The sequence below is a fragment of the Balaenoptera ricei genome, chromosome 3 (genome assembly GCF_028023285.1).
Source record: "Balaenoptera ricei isolate mBalRic1 chromosome 3, mBalRic1.hap2, whole genome shotgun sequence".
Taxonomy (NCBI): domain Eukaryota; kingdom Metazoa; phylum Chordata; class Mammalia; order Artiodactyla; family Balaenopteridae; genus Balaenoptera; species Balaenoptera ricei.
In genome coordinates, this window is record NC_082641.1 from 114,075,501 (window position 1) to 114,100,900 (window position 25,400).

At 38.6% G+C, this 25,400-nt stretch overlaps 2 protein-coding genes across 4 annotated transcripts in view; one reads left to right on the top strand and one right to left on the bottom strand.

The window, feature by feature from the left end:
* LOC132362515 (F-box/LRR-repeat protein 21) overlaps positions 1-25,400 on the top strand; it is a 116,271-nt gene that overhangs the window by 74,849 nt on the left and 16,022 nt on the right. The window contains exons 13-14 of one of the 2 annotated variants that reach the window (XM_059917138.1): positions 23,517-23,702; positions 24,528-24,607. The exons of the other annotated variant lie outside the window; for it this stretch is intronic. Coding sequence (XP_059773121.1) covers positions 23,517-23,702; positions 24,528-24,532 — 191 coding nt within the window. The 3' untranslated portion in view covers positions 24,533-24,607. Of the gene's footprint in view, positions 1-23,516; positions 23,703-24,527; positions 24,608-25,400 lie in introns of those variants that run through there. 2 annotated transcript variants of the gene reach the window in all.
* LECT2 (leukocyte cell derived chemotaxin 2) lies at positions 1,792-9,351 on the bottom strand. 2 transcript variants are annotated; one of them, XM_059917146.1, is made up of 4 exons: positions 9,306-9,351; positions 7,782-7,877; positions 6,168-6,314; positions 1,792-1,958 (listed from the first exon to the last, which is right to left on the bottom strand). In XM_059917146.1, exons 1-4 carry the CDS (start codon positions 9,349-9,351, stop codon positions 1,792-1,794), a joined length of 456 nt encoding a protein of 151 aa, XP_059773129.1. The 2 variants fall into 2 exon arrangements, with proteins under 2 accessions (XP_059773129.1, XP_059773130.1); XM_059917147.1 differs by having other exon boundaries at positions 6,168-6,304; positions 7,781-7,877.

The following is a 25,400-nucleotide window of genomic DNA, read 5'->3' on the forward strand; positions in this document are numbered from 1 at the left end:
CTTTGTCCGTTGAAAACAAATGTAATCTTTGGAAACAATCTAAAGTTATTTGGCACTAAGGAGACAAGTAAGGTAGATGATCAAACCAGACAGTGCTGGTGTTACGGTTTTCTTTTTAACCAAAAATTAAAGTCTTAATTTTCTAGCCTTGTATAAGATGTTATGACACAGTAGAGAATAGTATCTAACTGGATATGAGAAAGTACTAATTGTGTTGTATAGACTCTAAACTGTCTGAGAGCCATCACTGACTCTTTCTTCTTCCTGGACACCCACCTGTAAGTCCTGTTGCCTCCATAACATCTTCTTCATAATAATAAATACTCATGAAATCACCTCCCAACCATAAAACTACAGCATTGATAGTAACTTAAATTTTTCTGTGTGGTCATTCCCTATCCAGTCCTGAGATAACTAGTGTTCATTATTTGCTTGATTTCCTTTTTATATATTTTTATCGCATATGTATATATGTTCCTAAAAATGACGTTTTGGCTTTAATTGTTTTGACTTTATAAAAAGAGTATCGTGCTATATGTGATCCTCTGGGCTTTTTTTTTTTTTACTCAGAATTATATTGCTATGATTCATCTATTTTGTTATGTTTAGCTGAGGTTCACTGCAGTATAATATTCCATCTATAACTAAACCACAATTTGTCCATCTTCCTATTGATGAGCGTTTGAGTTGTTCCAGGTTTTGCTGTGACAAATAGTGATTCATGAACATTCTTATACGTATGTCCTAGTATACAAATGCAGACACTTCTCTCCAGTAAAAAAGTTCAATTGACTGCATTTCCTATAGCATATCTACACTAGGAATGAAGTCATTCTACTGGAGTTTTCTACATTCCAAAGAGTTTAAGCAAAAATTCATGAAGAAAGTTTCTAGAATGATGAATTCACCGTACTCATTTCTTACTGACTGCCTAAAATCTACAGAGCCATATTATTTCTGGTCCTTTGAACATTCATATGGTTTTATTTCTCCTTTGTACCTGTTGTCAGCATAACCAGGAAAGAATAATAAGGATATACAATGATGTGTAAGAATCAGTAGCTATGATAGGCGTATGGCTAGATGAGGTTGACTGACTTGGTTCCATGAGATACTTCAGGTTAGGATAGACCTCTTTCTCTTTCTAGTACTCCCTGTAATGCAATCTTTCTGAAATCTAGAATATTCCATATTACCTTGGACTGCTGTCATTCATTACCTGGAAGATCAACTGCTTAGATAGAACGTGGGAATGTGTGGATATAAAGACCATCAAACTCTGTCTTATCCGTGTAAACCCCTCACCCTCCAAGCACTTTGACAAACCTAAGGCTATTGCTGAAATTCTTTACTACCTTAACTCAAAAGAAGGCTCCAGTTTATTCACCTAATATTTATCAGGTTTATGTGTCTAGCATTGTACAACACTCTATTCGTGTACCCTAAAAACACTTCAGGCTTTTTCTTATTTTTAAGCAGAAAGCTAGTTTTAGAAGTGTCAAAGATGCCGTCGGAACCAGTTTGAATTCATATGTTTATTTATCTTATGTATTCAGGACTGAGAAATCTTTAAGAAAAAACACACCCCAGATCCCATAGATTACAGACCAGACCTGAGGGATTAATTGACCCTCAAAACATCAAAGTGGCAATGAGTTGAAATCAACATGCTTTTTTCTTTCTTGCATTCATCATGTTTCTATTTGAACACAGGTTTCTTGAAAAGCAGAATATGCACCCAGGTTTTAAGAAGATGGCTCTCTTTAGAAGATCTGGTTATTTGTCTTCCATCTATAGGTACACAGTAGGATCTGTCAAGTCACAGTTTTCAATGTGTACGTGAGATTGTATGCCAGGATAAACTTTCTGCAAGGGCAATAGAGTGCCCAGTTTTTCTCCCTTCTTGATAGAACCTTTATATTTAATTGGCTTAATGTAGAACATTTTAATACAGAAACCTAAAAGAAAAGAAGTAGTAAAATTATTCATTATCTGGGTTTTAGTAGCCTTGAATCAGAAATTGTAAAAAAAAAAAACAAACCAGAAATGAATAAAAAAATACAAAAAGAAAGGACGGTTGATTAAACTCAATGAGGGAGTAGAAGAAAATGACAAAATCATATCAGAAATGAAGATTAAAATTACAAGATGCCTAAGGAAGAATAGACTCAAATGAGTGTTTTAAAAGGCATTGAAGAATAGCAGAAAAACCCCAGGTAACTGAGAAAATTGACCCAGAACAATGTCAGCTCCAAGACAGATTCCAATAAAACTAATAGACTTTAAAGACAAAGAAAAATGGAAATAACAGGCACAAGAATACAAATCTTTTTAAATATCAAAAGAAAAATTTAAAACAAGACCCATCAAATAGAGAAATAGAGATAATACCATTATATTACCATAATTACAACATAAAATAATGACAGTGTTTGGACCAAATATATGAGTTGTATCTATAAATGTTAATTCATATAGGAAAAAGATTTTCCTATTGGCTTGGAAAGCAAAATGCAATTCTATGCTGTATACAATGAAACAGTAATTGAAAAGCTAAAAATTCAGGACTGGAAAAGATTTGCCATGTAAATGGAAGGAAAAAGGAAAGCAAGGATTATGATCCTGTTACCAGAGAGTGAAATTCAGGCCAAAAAGCATTGAAACAAGACAAAGGAGGACAATGTATAATGCTAAATCCAATGAAGAGATGATTATCCATGCACTAAATAACACAGAAACCATCTATATAAAGGAGAGAATACAGGAGGTACAAGGATAAATAGATAGAAACCCAGTAGTGACAGAAGACTTCAACACACTTGCATCAGTGAAACAGGTCAAGTGGACAGAAGACAGAAGTAAGGCTATAGAATTGTCCTGTCCAACACAGTAGCTGCTACCCACATGTGGCTAGTCAGTGCTTGAAATAGCTAATCTGAATTAGATGTGCTTTAAGTATAAGATACACACTGGATTTTGAAGACAGTACTCCCCAAAAAGTAAAATATTACTAATTTTTATATTAATTGCATTTTGAAATAATAATTTGGAAGTATTAAGTTAAATGTGTTGTTAAAATTAATTTCACTGTTTCTTTTTACTTAATGTGATTACTGAAAAGATTGCATATGTGGCTTTTATTATACTTCTATTGGACAGTACTGCTATAGAAGATCTATGGAAAATTAATAAGGTGCATTTTATGTACATATATTGAACAAAAATATGTGCAAGACCTCTACATTGATACTAATACAACTCTAATTAAGCTACTAATACAACAGTGTAAGAAGACCTAAATAAATGGAAATTTTAACAAGTTCATTGATTGGATGACTTTCATTACTTTTAAGATATCAGTTCTTCTCGGTTTGATCCTGTATGATGAATGCAAACCCAAAGTCCCAGCAAGATTTTTGGTGGAGATCGACAAACTGATTCTGTAATTTATTTGGTAATGCAAATAACCCAAGAATTGCCAAGACAGTCTGAAAGAAGATCAAAGTTGGAAGATTTATACTATTCATATCAAGATGTATTTTAAAGCTATGGTAATTAAGACAGTGCAGTATTTGTGGAAGATTGACAAACTGGCCAGTGAAACACAATAGAAAGACCATAAACAGACCTATGTATATTCAGACCCTGATCTATGACAAGAGATACTGCAATGCAGTAAGGAAAAAATGGTCTTGGCAAGTTAATGGTACTGAGTCAGATGTCGATATGGGGGGAAATTTTGATCCCTATCTGATTCCTTACACAAAAACCAATTCCAGATGGATTATAAATCTGAGTATGAATGATGAAGCAATAAAGCTTGTACACAGAAACATAGGGACAATACCTTTATGACTAGGGTGGGCAAATGTGTCTTAAACGGATAATAAAAATGTGTCAACAGTAAAGGAAAATATTACTAAATTGGACTGCATTAAAAATAAGAATTTTTGTTTATTAAAAAACATTAGAAAAGTGAAAAGGAACCCATAAAGTGGGAGAAGATACTTATAATACATATATTGGACAAAGGACTCATATCCAAAAGACACAAAAAGCTCCCACATACCAATAAGAAAAAGGCAAAAAAGCCAGGGCAAAATACATGAATAGGCACTTTGCAAAAGACAATATCCATGTTATCAATAAATATGAGAAGGGGCTCAATATCATTAGCCATCATGGAAGTGCAAATTAAATTTAAGTGAGATACTGTTACATACTCATCAGAATGGCTGAAATGAGAAAGGTAGCTAGATAACACCAAGTATTGTGTATGGAGCAACTGGAACATTCATACACTCCTGTTGGGGCTGTGAATTGGTACCACTACTTTGGGAAACTGGGTGGCAGTACCTGCTAGCACTGCAGATACGTATACCAAGTAACCCAGCAACTCCACTCCTCCAGCGTTCTGCCAATTGCTGAGTATATTGATTCCAGTTATGCATTCTGGTACTGGTGAAATTACCACAGGGTGGATATGTGGATGCACTAGGTCAACTGTAAGATGGACCCTAGGAAAAAACTATGTTGATCACCTGACCCTAGAAGCCCCTAGTCTGATTGATGGACCACAGTGGCTTTTTGGGTCTTTAGAAATTACTGTCAGTTTTGAGCGAGTGTCTTCTTCCCCAGTATACAATCATCCTGCTAAAAGGCTGCAGGTCCTTTTGGGGATGGCTAGAAGTAAGGGTTACAGTATAAATTTTTGGCATTGTAATAGGGCCCTTCCTCAGAAGGACTCAGCCTCCCTTTCATTCAAGGGGCTCTGGGACTGTGAACTGGCTCAAGTCTGGGAATGGGTTGATGGTGTTGGGAGGAAGGTTTTGAGACCCATTATTGTCATGATTGAAGTCAGAATTTTGTTTATCAGACCTAGAGTGTTTCCATTTATACAAATCAAATAAGGCTTTAGTAGGCTGCCCATGTCTTCAGTTGTAGGTCACCATGATTAACTAGACAATGCCACGGGTCTCTGCTTCTGATGTATCTGATTACTGCTTCAGCTCTGCTCCCTGTTGGATAACCGTGCCAGCCTTGACTGCTAAGTGGGCTCCATTCAATGGCAGTAGTTCCTCTTGTCATTTCAGGCCTAGAGAGGATAGCCACTGAATAGCTCCTCAAGGATGTGGGCTCCCTCACAAAGTGTTTCTCACAGCCTTAGTGAGAGGAGTGTCCTCCGGATCCACTCCCAGCAGGAATGCATGTTTATGTTCATGAAAAGAAATGTACAGAGAGTTCATAGCAGCATTTTCATAATCGCCTAAAACTGGATACTGCCCAGATGTCCGTTTAGAGAAGAATGATTAAATAGGTGAAGATATATGCATACAATGGAATGCTCCGCATCAATAAGGATGAAGGGACTTAAACTACATGCAAAAACATGAATGAATCTCACAAACCTTATGTGGAGTAAAAGAAGCCCCACTCAAAAGACTGCGTGCTGATTAATTCTATTTAAATCATTTTCAGAAACAGGCAAAGCTAATATGTGGTGGGATAGTAATCACCCTTGCTGGGAATGATGACTAAAAGGTAGCACATGGGGTCTTTGGACTGCTGCTGCTATTCTTTTTCTTGATCTGGTGTAACCAACAGGCTACACGGGTGTGCTCACTTTGTGACAATTCATGGAGCTGGCCATTTTTGCTTTGTGCGCTTTGCTGTGTGTATGTTCTACGTCAATAGAATTAAAACAACCAAACAATAAGCCCAGTACCTGGAGTACCAGGAGACCCAGCTTTACCTAGAACATAGAGCATTTGAAAATAGTTCACATCAACTCTTGCAGAAATGCCAACATTTTTGAATTGTGGGATTTTGGTGAATGAAAGCGTCTATTCATTATAGATAATACTGTAATGCTAAAGTGATTTTGCTTGTAGATTGTTAAGCAAAGTCACATGGGCCTCAGGAAGAAAGCCCTTCAGTCAACTATAGAGTTAGGTGGGGAGTGTATGCATAAAGAAGATGACTTCAGGGAAAGTGGTGGAACATCTTTGAAAATGCATGGGCTGTTTTAGTTTGGTACCCTTGTCCTTTAGGTCCTAGGTTTTGTCACTTTAAAGAAAGAATGAAACGTCTTTGTATAGAATACGCATTAAATAAATAAGCATCAAACATCTCCAGTATGTGCTCCAGGTATATACACCACCCCTTACCTCTTCCAGAGATCCGGACACCATTATTGATGGCATTTTTGTTTTTATAAGGTTTCTCCTGGCCCACAATCATTCCGGTGAAAGGTGCATACACAGTAGATCCATCCGAGCACAAGACATCCACACCCCGGTGAAGCCTATGATTTCCAGGATGTAAATAAGAATGAACAGACTGAGGAACTGCCCTGGGAATTTTATTGCCCAGGAACATGGTGTTAGCCCACTGTTCCCAGACCAGGGTATCAAAAATTGAAGCTGCTGGAACGTGTTGGAGTGTCCCAGGTTTCGTCACTCTGTTTACCCAATTTTCACCTCCTTCTCTGCAGGTTGTAATAACCATGTTATAAAGGTTAAAACATTTAAGATAGTAAAACACAGGAAGCCTTTAAAAATGTTAGCCATTATTATTATATGGCATTTTGGGGAAATGAGGCAATCCATGTAAGTAAATTTTATAGATACCTGAATTTTGACCCCTGCAAGACCACTTAGAAAAGAGATGACTTTTTATGGGAACCTATTATAAAAGAATCATATGTTACCCTAGTCTTACTTTTCTCCCAATGATCCATAAGTCATTATAAACATCATTTATTGTGTACGGTTTTAATATAGTGAGTGATACCTCCTGCATTTATTAAAGTGTGTGGAGCACAAACACAGAATGATCCCAGGTTGTGAGATTTCTTGTTTCCAACAGTCCTCACTGTTGACACTATGCCAGTTCTCCACCAGCCTCTTCTCCCTTCTAATAGTCTACCTGAAAGTCAGATTCACTAGGATTGTTAGCAGTATGTGTAAAGCAACATTGAGCAGATTCCAAGTGAGGAGCCAGTAAGTTATTGTATGAGTCAAGTGCATAAAGTTTAGGGTATGAACTAATTGAGTCTTAATTTTGGCAATTCAGAGGCCACTTTCCCCTATGTCCTGTCTCTTAGCCCTATTCCAGGTATGTGAGGTTGCTTGTAAGTAGTATCTGTGTGAGTGAGAGTTGTTCTGTGATTAGGATGGAGATCAGTGATACAGTTGGACACATGGCTATTTCATCAGAAAGTGGCACTCCCAAGGTAGTACTGTGCATTGTTGAAAGTTCACAAGTGTGTCCCTCACTGTCTGGAAGAGATTACTTGCTTAGGGCCAGCCTCTGGTGTTCACCTCCCAGAGCCTGGGTCAGTAACACCATGGTTTGATGGGAAGAGGATCCAAAAACCTGAATTCTAGTCCAGCCTTCACCACCTCCAACTGTGTTTGGCAAGTCCCTTAACCCTTTGGTGCCCCAGTTCAAGTTCCTCATCTGTAAAATGGGACAGTAATGTTTGGCTTTCACCTTGGAAAAGCCAGGTGAGATGAGTCAACGTGTGAAAACATTGAGAGAAAACACTGCTCTCCTCTCTCTTGCCCTTGTTCAGTGCTCTGTTCCTAATTCAGAGCCCAGAGTTGACACCCTATTCTTGGAAGTTGCTCCAAACATGGTAATGTAACTGGTTATATCTGAATTTTCCTGCTGTCGGAAGGGAAAAGATGGTGAGCACTTGAAGAAACTTCGGGCAAGGACACTAAGCAAAGAGGTTAAGAGCCAAAAGAGGATATGGTTATGTGTGAAACCCCATTACCTTTGAGCCATGTACTGGCCACAGCCGTGGCTGTCACACGTCCTGATCTCATTGGAAGACTTGCCAGCACATATAGTAGCCCATGGCCCAGCCAGTGCTAAAAAGGAGAAATAGGAGAAGCACATTTCCTGACCACATATTCCCAAACTCTACTATCCTTGTGTCTCCCAGTAGATTGAAAAATTCTGTTTTCACTATACTTTCTCTCTAATTTTTCTGTAGTTTAAGGGGTGGTCTTCCTTTAACTCCTGATTCAGCTATAAAATGGGCTTTTCCCCTGGTCACAGAAGTCTGTTTTATGACATGTAGAGTATTTGTGTATTTCTTTATAAGCATTTACCTTTATCGTTATAGTTTGTTTCAGATTATTCATTAAACAATGGTATACATTGTGCTTTTCAATTTTTTTTTGCTCATGACTTGGCATGGGGACCACTATGTTCAGGTTAAACAAAATAAACAGCATGGCTCAAAGAAATAATTCTAGAAATTCTAAAGTAACTTTGAAATGTTCTTTATTGCTAGTCATGATAATCAAATCCAAGAAAATGTTTGAATTAAAGCAGAAGCAAACTCTGCACTAGCAAAGTTTATTTAACATGAAATCTCTTTCATATTTGCAAACATAGAAGAGGAGATTCTTAGAAATAAGAACATGTCAAACTAATTTAGCCTAGAGTGGAGTGAGAAGAGAAAGTGGAGAAGGGAGTAAAACAATTATTTGAAAAATTATGAAGCAGTAAAACATGGAGGAGGGCGATGGCTCTCTTTGTGTATTTTGTGCAAACTTTGTTTTTAGTGTAACTTCTCTTTTAGAGTAGGCACTTGATAAATGTTCATTTGAATTAGATTTCCTGGATTTCCAATTGTTAACGTTCACAGAGAGATGCGTTAAGAAACTCATCCTTTTACGTCAGGACAGACTAACAAAAACAGAAGCAAAAGCAAGAATCTGCTAATTTGGTTGTTGATTTTATTTAAAGATATTTTGCTATTCATTAATATATGTGTTATGAAGAGAAGCTACAGAATATGGCCATTAAGCATATTCTTGAATATACCTCTAAAAGGTGGGTTTCATAAGTCTTATACCTTGGAGCCAAGCTTCAAATCTCTTTGACAACTAATATCTATCCTTCAGAATTGAGACATATATTAGACAGTTTATTAATTTATTCATTTTCTCTTCTGCTCTGGCAGTTCCCCTTGTCCTAATCCATACTAGTCTCTGTATCAGGAATTTTATAAATCAGATTCTTATGCAAACTTTTTATTTTCTAATTTTGTTCCGATTAAGTCCTAGACTAAGACGGAAAGACTTTTCTATTTCTCTCATGAAAGAAACAACATTCAGGTGGAAATCATTGAGGACCACCCCTCTCCCCCGTGTATCCTTCCTGTTCCATTTTTAATAACCAAATAGACAAGTTTCTGTTGTGATTGTGATGTTAATGACTTTTAAATCTATCCTTGAAATCAGTTTTCAAAAGTCAGCCAAGATTCTAAAATTGTAATTTTGACTTACCAGGTGAAATCAAAACAGCCAGAAGGAGGATTCCTGTGGAAAACATTTGGCTTTGGTCTCCCTTAGGATGCTTCTTCCTCTGATACTTAGGATTGCCCCTACGCTCTCTTTGAAGAATACTCAAGTTTGAATTAGTATTTTCTAGCTATTTAGCCTTAGAATGCTGCATCTCTCATATCTTTAATTTGGTATGAGACACACAAAACAAATATGAGAACGGGGGGAGTCAGATTCTAATATTCCATGGATAGCTGTTTGGCTCACATGTAGGACCTATATAAAAGCTTTTGTTCTGATGAAGCTAACTTTATTGGAAATGCTGACTAAATATTAACAGAAAGTGATAAGGCTGGGTGAAGAGTGACTCTTCCTGGGCTGTGACTGGTGGGAGAATATCCCGTGAAAAATTGAATGCTTAGTACCATCTTCTAGAAGATCTACCTTTCATTTCCTGGGTAGGACATATTTCAGAAAAGACCATTAATAATGTATGACCCTCTATAACATATTCTTTAGTATATATCCCTTGGGTTTTTTGGATCATCAGTTCAGTTATGTTTCATCTGTATAATGTTTGCAAATAATTTTACTATTTTGATAAAATTATATTTCCTTCCTTTAAATATAGGATTTTAAATGTTTGCTTGTTTGTAACAATGTAAAACTAACAACGTCCAAAGTATCCATAAGTAGAGGAAAAGATGACTTAGGATAGAGTCATACAATGGAGTATAATAATAACATTTGGAATATAATTTAACAGTTCAAATGAAGGCAGTCTGTTTTAAAACAGCTAGATCTACTGTTGAACACTTTTGAATAAAAAAGCTACTTTTAAAATGCTATACACAGGATTAAATTTAACCACTTATTAAATTTTGAAAGCAAATGTATTATCTTTGTGAATAGCTGCATGTATAGTAAAAATACAAAAATGTGCACAGACTAACTCTAGGATAATAGCTACCTCTGAGGAGGGAGAGAAATAGAATTGTGAAAGGATATGCAAAGTGCTTAAACTCTAAAATACTTTATAAAAAAGAAAAAGATCAGAAGCAAATATGTTTAAACATTAATTTATTAATTATTGAAGGTCAGTACATGGGTATTTGTTATATTATTCTCTTTACTTTTCTGTATAATCCAAACATGTATTAGCACCTCTGCCTTTTTATGCTTAATATTAATTGAGGCCCTGGAATTTTCTATGGAAGCATCCCTATTTAAGTAATTTGTCAGGGTCTGCAGGAGACTGAGATTGTGGCCCTGGTTCTTTACCCCTCCCTGCATCAGCGCCCTTGCTGTGTCTCACTGGGGGCAGAGGAGCTTTCCCAACCTTTGATTTGTAGTTCAGTGATATGACTTGCTTTGACCAATAAAACGAAGCAGAAGTGGCAGTGTGTCCCGTAGAGCCTGAGTCCTCCAGGGTCTGTGTCTTTGCATTTGCCTTCTTGTGTTCTGCCATCGCTGTGAGGAGAGGGTTCCCAGACTCACCTGCTGGCCTCGGGAAGAGAATGCAGGTCACGTGGAGCAGTCACCCTAGCCAAGTCAGCCCCCTGAAGCCAGCCTAGCACGCCCCACAGATGTGTGAGCAAGAATAACTGGTTGTCATTTGAAGCCGGTGAGTTCTGGGATGGTAGGTTAAGGAGCAGTAACTAAACAATACCACTTAGAGTATATACCACTTTTTACTTCACACACAGTCTCTCAAGGAGGCATCTCGTGTGTAAAGTGCGGACTGCCTATTCATTTACTATGTCAAAGAACTGGAGTCTCTGTACTAGAGGAAAAACAGTGCCAGCAAATCCAAATTGTTTTTTTTTCCTTTGGGTTGCGTTCTGTTTGGTTTAAACATGTATGCATTTTAATCCATCAAAACGTAAAATCAAACACATATTCACATAAAATGTGTAAATGCTTAGATTTGTGGGACCGTGTCTGGCAACAGTATCACAAACCACAAGGTGATACTATTAAATCCAAATATGCTTTTTCTTTCTTGGGATCTCTAAGAACAAAAGTGAGGAATTAACATATGGAATTGGGCGGGTGTTTTTAACTATAGTGCCACGCACTGTGTAGTGCAGCGTATGTGTCAGGCACTCTGCTCACTGCTTATCTTATTTCATTCTCACTAGAGCCAGGGACAGAGGAGGGCTGGGTCTCCCAGGAACGGACCTACCTGAGTATCCTCCCTCCAATGCAGTCATTGGTGGGGAGCAGCCAGATGGAGGCATGGTCTTTGGTGCAAGTGAGGTGGTGGATTTCAAAGCACAGAAGCTGGGGACCTTGGTCAATTACGCTCCCTAGGGGAGGCCCTGGGAGCAGCATTTTCACGGCTACCAGCTCCACGTTGCAGTAATTTTCAGAGCAGTTTTAAAAATATAGGTTTCGTCATTAATTTTCACACACGATGTTGATGATGTTACTACCAGACCTATTTTGAGGATAATGTTCGTGAAGGTGGGAAGTGTGAGATTTGAAAATCCCAAGGAATTAGATCCCAGTTTTCTCCAAAATCCATATTTTACCACCTACATCATATTGCTTGTTCAAAAGACCAACTGTCCCTCAGTCAGAATCTTAATCTCCAGCTGAATATCCTAAGAGCCCTAGCTCACTGATTGCAGAGTGAGGACCTCGAAATGCTGAAATTGGGATGAAAATATTAACAATAGCAATAACGGCAGCCCGCAGTTACTGAGTGCTTGCTATTTGCTAAGTGGATCATTTTATTTACGCCTCTTGAGTTGCAGGTACTATTGTAATTCCCATTTTCCAGAGGAGAAAACAAAGGCACAGCTTGAGTAGGTAAATTCACTCAAGATCATACAGGGAGGAAGTAGCAGATCTGGGATTCAAACCTATGGGGAAGTGGGTAAGTTTTGCTGTGTTAGAATCATCTAAAGACATTCTCTCTTAGGCATCTGTCATTTATCCAGAGCATTGGTTCTCACCCGGGATGGTTTTGTCCCTTAGGGAATTTGGCAATGTCTAGAGATATGTTTGGTTGTCACAGCTACAGGGGTGTTGTCGGAACATAGTGGATAGAGGCCAGGGGTGCTGCTAAACATCCTACCAGGCACAGAACAGACCCCACGACAAAGAATTCTCTGGCCCCAAATGTCTATTGTGCCAAGGTTGCAAAACTGTGATCTGAGGTATACCCAATATTTTGTTTGTAACTAGAATTAAGAACATGTTGAATTAAATTTGTCTAGGTGATTACTGACCTGTTTAAAACATCACGATGGGCATTAGCATATTAAACCTGGACTATATTCCTTAATTTACATCAGAAAATCACCAGCTCTCAGTATTTTTGAACACGATAATTAAACTCCATTGTGTCTTGGGAAATAATAAGGGAATTAAAGCAGATATAAGCTAGCTAACTGAACATTTGTTCTGAGCAAGGCTGGCAAATGTCCATTTTGGAGTAGGATCCCAGGGCCAGAAGGCACTGCCATTGTTCTTTGTGTATAATCAGTGATTATGAGGAATGATCAGATGGTTGCTACATATTAGAGATCTTTTGACTAGAAACACTTATCTGTTAATAGACAGCTTTTTAAATTTATTTATTTATTTATTTTTGGCTGCGTTGGGTCTTCGTTGCTGCGCGCAGGCTTTCTCTAGTTGTGGCGAGCAGGGGCTACTCTTTGTTGTGGTGCACGGGCTTCTCGTTGTGGAGCACGGGCTCAGTAGTTGTGGCTCACGGGCTTAGTTGCTCCGTGGCATGTGGGCTTTTCCCAGACCAGGGCTCGAACCCGTGTCCCCTGCATTGGCAGGCGTATTCTTAACCGCTGAGCCACCAGGGAAGCCCAGTAGACAGCTTTGAAAGAGACCTGTATCTTCTTTGAGCTATACTTCATAAAGAAGTACATGCGGAAGTACAAATTCTTACTGGGCTACAATTACTGACGGGCATTTAACTCTTGCCAGAAGTAGTCAGCTCTCAGCATTGTAAGTTGATCTCACATTTCTCTCCTACCCACCCCCACCTCCTACCACCTCCACTGCCCCATCCCAGGCCTCATGCCTTGACCATTTTACTTTTCGTAGTACTTTCACCAAAGGAAGGGAGGCTCAGGATGAGGAGAAATTCAAAACTGGCTATAATTCAAATTTGAGGGCAGTGGTAATAAAACTATTTTTCCTATATTTTACTATATTGAGATTTACTAAAAGTTACTCTCAGCACATCATTCTCATCTCTTGTTAGAAAAGCTTGAGATAAAGGAATGTAAGAGCTCACCCAGTTGCAAGGCTCAGTTGTTTCCTCCTGTCTTGTCTCTGCTTCTCTGTAACTCTGTCTTCTGCTTCCGACGAGGTAGGTAGTGAACTTGTGCTGAAATATCAAAGTGATAATACTGGCCAAATTGCAGGAGTTTATGAACAGATTGATTCTGATATGTTAATATTTTGTGTTCGTCTTGGTCTGTTCAGGCTGCTGTACAGATCACCATAGATGGGGTTGCTCATAAACAGCAGAAATTTCTCTCTTACAGTTCTAGAGTCTGAAGTCCAAGATCATGGTGCCAGCCCGGTCAGTTAGCATATAGATTAAAATCTATTTATCATCCTTGATTGAGGTGAATTTACCTTAATCCAGAGTCTGGCCCTTAGTTTTTTCATTGTCTAAGACTTAGACTCAGGGAGAGTGATTCAAGTTCATCAAGTTACAGGAAGCCAAATGCACACAGAGATAGATAGATAGATAGGTAGGTAGGTAGGTAGGTAGGTAGGTAGGTAGATAGATAGATAGACAGACAGACAGACAAATAGATGACTTTCAATGGAAGTGATTCCTCTCTAATGGGAGAATATGCTCCCTTCTTGGTGTTAAAACCCTTGGGAAAGTGGTTTGATGAATGTGGAATGAGAGCAAAAAGAGGTAAAGAATTTTAAGGGCTTTTCCAACCAACTGTGTGGTTCGTCTGAAGTCTCTTTCCTTTTCTGTGATAAAATGGACTAGAAAATGTTTCTGTCTTCAGTGACACCAAATGGGCCCATAAACATCTTGCTCCTTGATTCCCTTTCTGGCTCCCTCGGCCCGTGTTTTTCAACCAGGAGTATCTGGAGGTGGGCCAGGTAACACAAAAAGCCACAGGATAAACATGGTGACACAGGTTGTCAATATTTCTTTAGGATTTGGAAATGGGGCAAAAGGAAGAGGCATAACAACAGTATACTTTTGTATATATTTATATACATATAAATATAATGTGTGTTTTTATATCTGCTAACATACTTGATCCCTTTTAAATTGAGATTTCATTCACATATCTTAAAATTTACCCTTTTAAAATATATAATTCAGTGGTTTTTAGTATATTCATAAAATCATACACTCATTACCACTAATTCTAGAACATTTTCATCACCCCAGAATGAAAAACCTGACACATTAGCAGCCACTCCTCATTCCGTACTTTCCCCAGCCCGTGGGAACTCTTAGTCTACTTTTTCACTCTATGGACATACCTGTTTTGGACATTTCGTGTAAATGAAATCATAGAATATGTGATCTTTCGTGTCTGGCTTCTTTCACTTAGCATAATGTTTTCAAGGTTCATCCATGTTTTACCATATGTGAGTACTATATTTCTTTTTATGACTGGATGATATGTCACTGAATGAATATAATACATTTTGTTTATCCATTCATCAGTTGATGGACAGTTGGATTGTCTCCACTTTGGGCTATTATGAATAATGCTGCTATGAACATTCACGTACAAGTTTTTGTGTGGACATATATTTTCAGTTCTCTTGGGTATATACCTAGGAGTGAGATTGCTGGGTCATATGGTATCTCTGTGTTTAACTTTTAGAGGAACTGTTAAATGGTTTTCCGAAGTGGCTACATTAGTTTACATTCCCACCAGCAATGTTTAAAAGTTCCAGTTTCTCTACATCCTCACCAACACTTGTTATTATCTGTCTTTTTAATTATAACTATTCTAGTGGATGTAAAGTAGTATCTAATAGTGGTTTTGACTTGCATTTCTCTCATAACCAAGGAAGTTGGACATCTTTTCATGCGCTTATTACCCTTTTGTATGTTTTCTTCCTCTGTTAAATATCTATTTAAATCCTATTAAAATCCCAGTTTTTAATTGGATTATTTATCTTTCTATTGTTGAGTTGTAAGAGTTCTTTATATATTCTGGACACAAGATCTTTGTGAGATAGATGATTTGCAAATATTTTTTCCCATGTGTGTTGTCTTTTCATTTTCTTGATAGTGTCCTTTGAAGCATAGAAGTTTTTAGTTTTAATGAAATTAAATGTATCTTTTTTTTCCCCTTTGGCTGCTTGTGCTTTAGATATCATATCTAAGAAACCATTATCTAATCCAAGGTCATGAAGATTTATGCCTATGTTTTATTCTATGAATGTTATAATTTTATCTCTTGCATTTAGGTTTATCTATTTCGAGTTAATTTTTTAATATGGTATGAAGTAGAGGGTCCAAATTCATTTTTCTTTTGTATGTAGATAGTTCTCTCAGCATTATTTATTAAAAGGACAATTATTTCCCCCATTTAATTGTCTTGGAACCCTTGTCAGAATTCATTTGGCCATTCTGGACTCTCAATTCTATTTCGTTGATCTATATGTATATCCTATGGAAGTATCACACAGACTTGATTTGTAGCTTTATAGTAAATATTGAAATCTGGAAGTAGGAGTCTAACAGCTTTTAATTCTTTTTCAAAATTGTTTTGGTTACTCTGGATCCCTTGCATTTCCATATTAGTTTTAGAATCATCTTGTCAGTTTCTGAAAAAAATTGAAAGGCAGTTGAAATTTTGAGAGATTGAGTTGAATCTGTAGATCAGTTTGGGGATTATTGCCGTTTTAGCATTATAAAGTCTTACAGTCCTTGAACTTGGGGTGTCTTTCCATTTATTTAGGTCCTCTTTAATTTCTTTGAATAAGTTTTATGGTTTCAGGGTACATGTCTTACACTTCATTTGTTAAATGTATCACTAAGTATTTTATTCTTTTTGATGCTATTATAAATGAAATTGCTTTCTCAATTTCACTTTCAGATTGTTCATTCCTAATGTATAGAAACACAACTGCTTTTTGTATATATATCTTGTATCCTGTGATCTTGCCAAATAAGTTTATTAGCTCTTGTAGGTTTTTTTTGACGAAGTCCTTAGAATTTTCTATATACAAGGTCATTTAATCTGAAAATAGTCTTTTTATTCATCTATTTACTGCCTTTTGTGTTCAGTAAATATTTTCTATTGTACTTTATAATTTCCTTGTCATTTCTTTTACTATATATTTTTGAGTTATTTCCTTAGTGGTTCCCCTGGTGATTATAAATTAATTTACAACAATCTAGTTCAGATTAATACCAAATTAACTGCAATAGTATACAGAAACTTTGTCCCTATATGGCTTCACTCTTTCCCTCCTCCTTCGTGCTTTGTCATATAAATTATACCTTTATACATTGTATGCTCATCAACATACAGATTTGTAATTATTGCTTTCTTTACCTATGTATTGATAGTTACTTTTACCAGTACTCTTTATTTTTTCATGGAGAGTCAAGTTACCGTCAGGTGTCCTTTGATTTCAGCCTGAAGGAGTTCCTTTGCATTTCCTGTAGAGCAGATCTGCTAGGAACAAATTCTCTCAGTTTTTGTTTACCTAGGAATGCCTTAACTTCTCCTTCATTTTTTGAAGGATAATTTTGCCAGGTACAGATACAGAATTCTTGGTTGGCAGTTTTTGTCTTTCAGTACTTGCAGTATTTTTCTTATATGTCATACCACTGCCTCTGGCCGCCATGATTTCTGATGATAAAATCAGCGGTTAACCTCTTTGAAAATTCCTTGTATGTGAAGAATTCCTTCTTCCTTATTGCTTTCAAGAATCTATTTTTGGCTTTGTCTTTTGAAAGTTTGATTATGATGTGTCCAATCTTTGAGCTTCTGAGTTTATCTTACCTGGATTTTGTTGAGCTTCTTGGTTGTGTAGATTAATGTTTTTCATCAAATTTGAGAAGTTTTCAGTTATTATTTCTTTTTTTTTAAATTAATTAATTTATTTTTATTTTTTATTTTTTGACTGTGCTGGGTCTTTCTTGCTGCGTGCAGGCTTCCTCTAGTTGCAGTGAGCGGGGGCTGGTCTTTGCTGCGATGAACAGGCTTCTCATTGTGGTGGCTTCTCTTGTTGCAGAGCATGGGCTCTATGCACATGGGCTTCAGTAGTTCTGGCATGAGGGCTCAGTAGTTGTGGCTCATGGGCTCTAGAGCACAGGCTCAGTAGTTGTGACACACTGGCTTAGTTGCTCCTCAGCATGTGGGATCTTCCTGGACCAGGACTCAAACCCATGTCTCCTGCATTGGCAGGCGGATTCTCAACCACTGCACCACCAGGGAAGTCCCTCAGTTATTATTTCTTTAAATATTCTTTCTGCCCCTTTCTCTCTCTCTCCTTTCCTTCTGGGACTTCCATTATGCATATATTGGTATTCTTGGGGGTTCCCCACAGGTCTCTAAGCCTCTGTTCATTTTTCTTCATTCTTTTTTCTTTCTGTTTCTTAGATTGGATCATCTCAATTGACATATCTTCAAGTTTCCTGATTCTTTCTTCTCCCTGCTCAAATCTTCTGTTGAGCAGAAGAGAATGTTTTATTTCAGTAACTGTGTTTTCCAACTCTAGAATTCTTATTTGGTTCTTTTACATATAATTTCTGTTCTTTATTGAAATTCTCTATTTGGTGAAACCTTGTTCTCATACTTTACTTTTTTTTACATGATTTCCCTTAGTTCTCTGAATGTTTAAAGTAGCTGATTTATAGTCTTTGTCTAGTATGTGCAATGTCTGGTTTTCCTAAGGGACTGTACGTACTGGCTGTTCTCTGTGTGTAGTCCCTACATGAAATCGTGTGCCTGTATCTGGCCATCAGAACCATGACCCCAGGGGAAATGCTTGTACCCATGTAGGATGTAAACATCCTCCCTCTTTCTATCTACTGTGTGCTAAGGGCAGAGGATCAAAGATGAGGGGGCTACTCCTCACAACTCATTAAATTACAGTGTCTGCCTTCTCTGCTTACAACCACTAATATTTACCTGAGGTTGCTCTCAAGAACACTTGTGAACCAATTGATTCTCTATCTCTTGCATACCTTTGTAGCTAAAAGAGAGTGGTAGTCATCTATACAAAATAAAATAAGATCATTCTAGCCTGTGAGATTTAAATTGGACTTGAACTTTTACTGAAAAAACTGTTCTTTATCTCACTGGGTACAAATATGCAATCAAGGAAGTCCTGTTCTTTATTTAAATCCATTCTTTTCAAATGAGAGTCTCTTGGTTTTAAAATCCTGCCAGAGAATTTTGTGTCAGAACTGACCATTTGATTTTAAGGTTCCAGAATGTACTAAGCCCAGTCAATAGACAGTCCTCACTCTATCAAATACGTAGAGACCCACAGTGGGCATATTTCCTCACCCAGTTTCACCATCTGCTAGTACTTTGACCAACAGAAAGCAAACATCCCAGGGCCACCTAGGGAAACAAAGACTTGGATTACCCCAAGCCATGGTAAACAGACGTGATTGGCCCACTGAGCTTTGAACTCTGAAATTGCACCACACACAGACATGGTCAGAGCATTGCCAGAGGTTATAACACACACATTCTTGGCGCCATTGTTTGGATTGACTCAGACCAGCTGAACATCTTAAACTGAGTAATCAATGGATTATGATAATGGAAGAAATGATGCTCTCCTGTTCGGGGACTAAATCGTCTGTCTAGCTACTGATACCTCCTAAAAAAGGAACTGTCAACATGAGTGACTGTCAGAGTTACAGTATTGCTTCACTGTTCAATGACTCAAGTTCATGTTCAGTGAGTAGTTTGTGCAAGGCACTCAACTAAGCGCCGTGAGAATGTTAAGATGAGTAGGGAGGCAAGCAAGCCAGGAAAGACTGAGAACATGGCAGGGGTCAACCCTGGATGTGAGAATGAGGGTGAGTGCAGGCCCAGGAGGAGTGAAACAGGTGTGGGGAGTGTTGATGGTCTTGAAGTTGGCCAAGCCCATAAAGCATTTCAGAGGGCCTTGGAAATCAAGACTGTGTGTGTTGATTTCCCACTGTGTTGCTTGTTTCTAACAATAAAGATGAAATTTAAAAATTTCATTTGACCCTAGGGAGATCTGGAACTGCTCCAGGAACACTCATGTTGGATGCTGTGAGAGAGGATAGGGAAGTCATTGTTGGATGTTTAGATATTTGTGCAAAGACTAGATATACTTGTGTTTTTATCTGTTTTCAAAGTTTACTTTTAAATTGTTTCATCAGAAGGTATATCGGAGATATAAAACTTTTTTTTTCTGTTATTGCTAAATAGGAACTATCAAGGAAAGGAACTTGGTTGGACCTGATGGACATAAAAGACAGAGAGCATGACCTTCAGAGTAGATGACTCTAAGGAAACCTTTGCCAGACAACAGGGTAAACAGAACTTTTCAGGGAAAATGTAACAGTGCTAGCCTAGAAGTATCTTTTGTAATTATGATTTCAGAAAATTTGTTTCTGCTGGAGATGTTGTTTTCTCTCTGCAATTAACAAAAGGGTATCCATTTGTATTAGGGTTCTCCAGAGAAACAGCACTGGTAGGGTGTGTGTGTGTTTGTGTGTGTGTGTGTGTTTGTGTGTCTGTGTGTATACACAAAATAACAGAATATATTTTTTCTATATATAGAATATATATATACACAAAATAACCCTCTGTATACTGTATTCTAAAGAGAGAGAGTATGTGTTATTTTAAGGAATTGGCTTATGCAGTTGTGGAGGCTGGCAACTCCAAAATCTGCAGGGCAGGTGGGCAGGATGGAGACCTAGGGAAGAGCTGATGTTACAGCTTGGAGTCCAAAGGCAGTCTGGGGGCAGAATTCCCTCTTCCTTGGGGGACCTCCCTCTTTTTTCTCTCAAGACCTTCAACTGATTGACTAAGGCTTTCCTACCTTATAGAGAGTAATTTGCTTTCCTCAAAGTCTACTGATTTAAGCGTTAATCTAAAAGTACCTTCACAGAGACATTTATATGGTCTCTGACCAAATACCTGGGTGTCATGGCCTATGCAAGTTGATATATAAAATTAACTATTGCAACATTGTAGCACCTTTGCTTCAGGAATAAAAATTTAACCCCATGCTTTGACTTCAAGAGTTGAACCAGAACAGAAGCAAAGCTTGGGATGCCATGGGGGCTTTCATGGGACTTCAGGAAATTTCATCTTGTTGGTTTAATTTATGGACGCTTTATATACCCAAGTACAATCTCATTGAAAACTTTCCTTATGGTCTGTTCAATTTAAAACCTTTGGTGAGGAGTTAGAGGAGAAATAAGACATAATGAAAATGGTGGAGCCAGGGAAGAAAATCCCTAATTCCCACATTTCATTAGCATGTTTTTCATTTTGTGAGCACTCTGCACGTCTCTTTGTGTTTTACCAGTGCCAAACCGTACAGAAACAGAAGGGCTGTGAGACAAGAGCAAAGAGTGGGTGCTGTAGAGAGCAAACGGAGAATCCCGCAAGGGAATGTGCATTGAGGTTAGCCTGCAGCCCCCCACGTTTTCAATAGCAAATAGCAAATGATAAGCTGTTCCAATTTATCATTTAAGAGCAATGTTAGTTAGAAGAATTTCTGGCCTGTATTTTTTGAAACAAAAACCTGCTAAGTGAAAAGCAAATCACCTGCCAAATGACTTCCTGTTTTTGTTGATCATTATCAAATATTCTGAAACATCTTTTTATTAGTTTGTTCCTTTCTTGCCAAAACCTTGTTGTAAAAAAAGAAAGAAAGAAAGAAAAGAAAAAATGTTACTGTGCCAAAATTAGAAGGCTTACACATCGATCATTTCATGATTGAGGGGTCTTCATTCCTTGGTGTGTTTCTTTTAAAGAAAACAAAGCACCTTTTTGTTTTCAAGTTTACTGCCTCATTTGTCCCTGCTCCTTGTCTGTGCCAAAACTGAAGCTCAGACACGTGAAGCGATGCCTGTCTGACTCCTGAGAAGCTGTCCTGCATCCATTCTCCTATCTCCAAGGACAGTCTCCCTGGGCAATTACTAATCCCGGGTCTCTTGGAATCACAGGAGCTCCAGGACTGAATATGTAGGGTAAATGTTTTCCCTGGTGAGTCTCACATTCACCTAATTCATGGAATGCCCAAAAGCAGAGATAGTGCTCTCTTCTGCAAGAGACAGAAAATATGGGGAGTTGGGGGACCTAATTATAGTCTTACCTGAGGATGTGATGTGTGATGGTGAGGGGGTGGTCTGGAACATGGAAGGAGAATAAGTGGCAATAAAGAAACATTTTCAAGTGGGGACAAGGTATTTTGGAGCCCATGTAGAAGAGCCTCAGTCTTCTGAGATGAGATGCGTAGAAAATGTGAGAGTGGCAAGGAAATGACCTTGAGCTTGAGATTAAGCATGGTTTGTACTGGCCATGGGAGCTGATAAATGGGAAATGAAGGAAAGGATTGCCAAGCAGCTGGGACTCAGGAGGCCAGTCTCTGTGATGCTCCAGGAGTGTCCAGCTGCGCAGGAGTGGGAGAAGAGGACGCAATAAGCAGAGGGAGGCCCCAAGGTAGCTAAAGCATAGAGTCGACAAGCTTGATCGGAAGGGCTGACCACGACATCTAGGCTGGACAGAGAGGCAAGAAAGAAGCCAGCTGGGAACTGGGAGAGGTTTGAGAAACTGAAGTCGTGTTGAGATGAGCCATGACAGGACACGTCCATGGAACGCCTTCCTGCCTCAGCCACCACCCTGCATCCTTGTGCGTTTGCCTTTTCTGATCGCTTGCCTTTCTTTCTACTTCAGTGCCCTTCCCATTCTTTAAGGTTCAGTTCAAGTCCTGTCTGCTCCATGAAGTTCTCCTAGCTCTTTCTAGGTTTGTCAGTGCCCCTTCTTGAGACTCCCTCCCAACTTTTTTTCTGGGACATTTAAGTTCTTTCAGAATTATAGTCCTATATTGTATCCATCGTGTACATCTTAACTTCCTTGTGAAGATGTGCGGCCTCTCGGGATAAGAACTGTCACACGCCGCTTTTATTTTCCTAACGTTACACACTGTTTGAACCCAAATATGCTTAATGTTTCAAGTATAGGTGGATTTCCAGTAAATAAATGGCATTACTACCGTATACTTGAGACTACTTGGTGGATTTTGTCAGATTTTTTATACTGGAGAGTTTGCAGTATGCTGTCCTGGTCACTCATGAGAAGTTCAAAATATCTGTTGAATAATTCTTACTTCCAATATAATTTATCTCTCTGAACCATTTTGATTCCAATAAAATATTCATGGGAGAGGGGATCCCAAGAACATTTGCACAGCTATTAAATTATGACAAAATCAGAAGACCTGACTTTGTCCAGACATTTTATATTTCCTTGGATGAAAGATAGAGCAAGTTTGCTCTTTCTTTTAATATAGTGACCAGGATCTTGCAACAAATGAATATTAAATGATAGGTTACGATAGAGAACCGTTGGTGTGTTGTACAGAAGACAACTTCTCTGTGTGGACCGAAAGGTCAGCTCTGTCTCTAGCTAGCTGATGGGCTTGGACAAGACACTTGCTCTTTCTCCTGTTTCCCTATTCAGGAGTTGCATGGGTGGACTTTGGGCTTAAACAGTGCAGAGCTGTTGGAACCGCTGCAATCAGCAGGTCTGCATCGCCACAATGTGGTCTTCCACTAGTGGACGCCACGGAGCAGACTGCAGAGCCTCTGCCTCTGCCCCCGGGAGCAGCCTGCATGCCTTGCCCATCTGGACTGACGCATTTGGGTCTGAAATGGAGCAGGATTATGAAAGTCATTGGTATAATTCGATTCCATCAGCTCTTCTGAAGGTCTTCCTTGGCCCTCTGGTTTTGAGTCATGCCCGCTCTGGAAGCTTTGCAGTTTTGCCACCACAGCCTGTTGCCATTGAAACAGAGTTTATCCTTTGTGGAAAATGCTGATCCTTCTAATGCCTTGCTCTCTTTCTTCATAGGGCAGTTAATCTTTTTCTACATAGTAAAGCTAGGTTTCAGCCTCCCTGGGCTCCTGGATTGATTTTCACAGGTAAAATCTTAGAAGTGACTTAAATTGTAGTAGTTCAGAGCAGAGGGAAACCTTAGGAATCATTCCAGCCAGATGCTCTTGTTTTACAGAAGAATGTCCGGTCCAGAGAGGAGAAGTGATTAGTCCAAAGCCACACAGCCTCTCATGGAGTGATTCAGGGCTGGAGCCCAGGGATAATTGTGAAGCAGAAGTCGAACCAAAAAGGGACCCTCAACCAGGTGGTTCCCCTTATCTTTCATTAACTGTCCTCTCAGGCACCTTCAGTGATGTGGAAGGTATGTGATTTGCAGCTTGCTTTAGTCTGTTTTTGTGTAAATATCCTTCATTTTACCTTTATTGGCAGCTCATTATGTGCCAGGCGCTGGGCTAAACTCCCAAAATGCAGTATGTCTCATTTAATCTCAGGCTTATAAGGACGGGCTCTGGAGCAAGCAACCTGGGCTCAAGTCGCAGCTGCACTTCTCAAGGGCCATGTGGGTTGGGACAAGTGATATACCCTGCTTGCACCTCACTTTCCTCTGCTGAACTTGGGGGATAATTATAGAACCTCTTTCTATTTGGTGAGATAATGCAAACAAGCCGCTTAGCACAGGACCTGGCCCATAGGAAGTACCCCCAGAAACGGGAGCCATCGTTTTTATCAGTCTTAGGCATTAGTTGTCTTCATATTGACATTCAACAAAACAACCATCTAAATGTTCTATTTCTCATTTATAATGTGAATGAACTATTGAGTGTGTATAGCTACCAATGTGTTAATAACTGTATTGTTTTCACTTCATCGTATCAATAATGTTTTTGTGAGATGAATACATAAAACCAAAATGATATAATTATCCTTAAAAAAAATCTATTCTTCAAAAACAGCTTATTTTCTCACAATGCCTTTCTTTACCCTCAAATTCTAAAAGAGAAAAACAAAAAGAAGAAAATATTCCAGGTAAAGGGCATCATCACACTTCTTTCTGATAGTTGCTTTTGTTTTTTCTTCTAAGGATTGGCACTCTGTTTATGGCTCTGACCAAATATCCCTTTTAGCTTTGGGATTATGTACTTTCCAATCTGTAGGAGATAATCACAGTTAAATTTTTTCTTCATAGAATAGGACAGCGAAGACTTGGATCCCCCATATTGGTTAATGTGGCAGTGTTGCCCAGAACCATGCATAATGATAGACCCACGTGTTTACAAGTTACGTAAGGCTTTGCCTTGTTGACAGCCATCAAAGTTAACACCTCACAGCTCGAGGATTCTGCTTGATTTCCCCGTGTCCGGCTCGGCATTCAAAGCAATAGCTGTTTGCAGCTTGATGCATTTTAAACCTGAAAACTGGGGTTCTAGATATAAATAGTACGAACAGTTGGACAACAGCATTACCAACACGGTGAGATCACTTCCAGGAAAACACTGCAGTGTAGCAATGGGAATAACATCTGGCCTTTCAACAGTTGCATTTGATTTAGACTTGGACATCCTACATGAAATAGAGGCTGTATTTATTAATGACTTCAGTTTCCGTGCAATCACTCACTTTAACTTGCAAAGCAAGACCTCCACAGCCTATTCGTTAAACCTACTATGTTAGGGTATGGATGCAAAGCTCGCTTGACTTAGTAATTGCTTGCTTGCCTGTTCCTCCCTGCCCCATCCAGTCCCCCTTCATGCCACGACAAAGGAGTACAGACAGAGGGGATCCTAGGGAGCCAAGTTTGTCTTTTTTGTTGGTGGTGATAGGCTGGGGCTGGGGCTGGAGAAAATGTCCATTAAATAAGGTAAAATGTGAATCTTTTTTTTCCTCTCTTTATTTCAGCATCTGGATATCATTATAGTTTTCCCTGTGTAACAATGAAACCCTCAATTTTTTTTTTGCTGGGTACTTGGCCAACCAAAATAAAGACTCTATTCCCAGCCTTCTGTGGAACTAGATGTAAAAGTAACTAAGTTCTGGCCAATGAGATATGAGCAGAAATAGT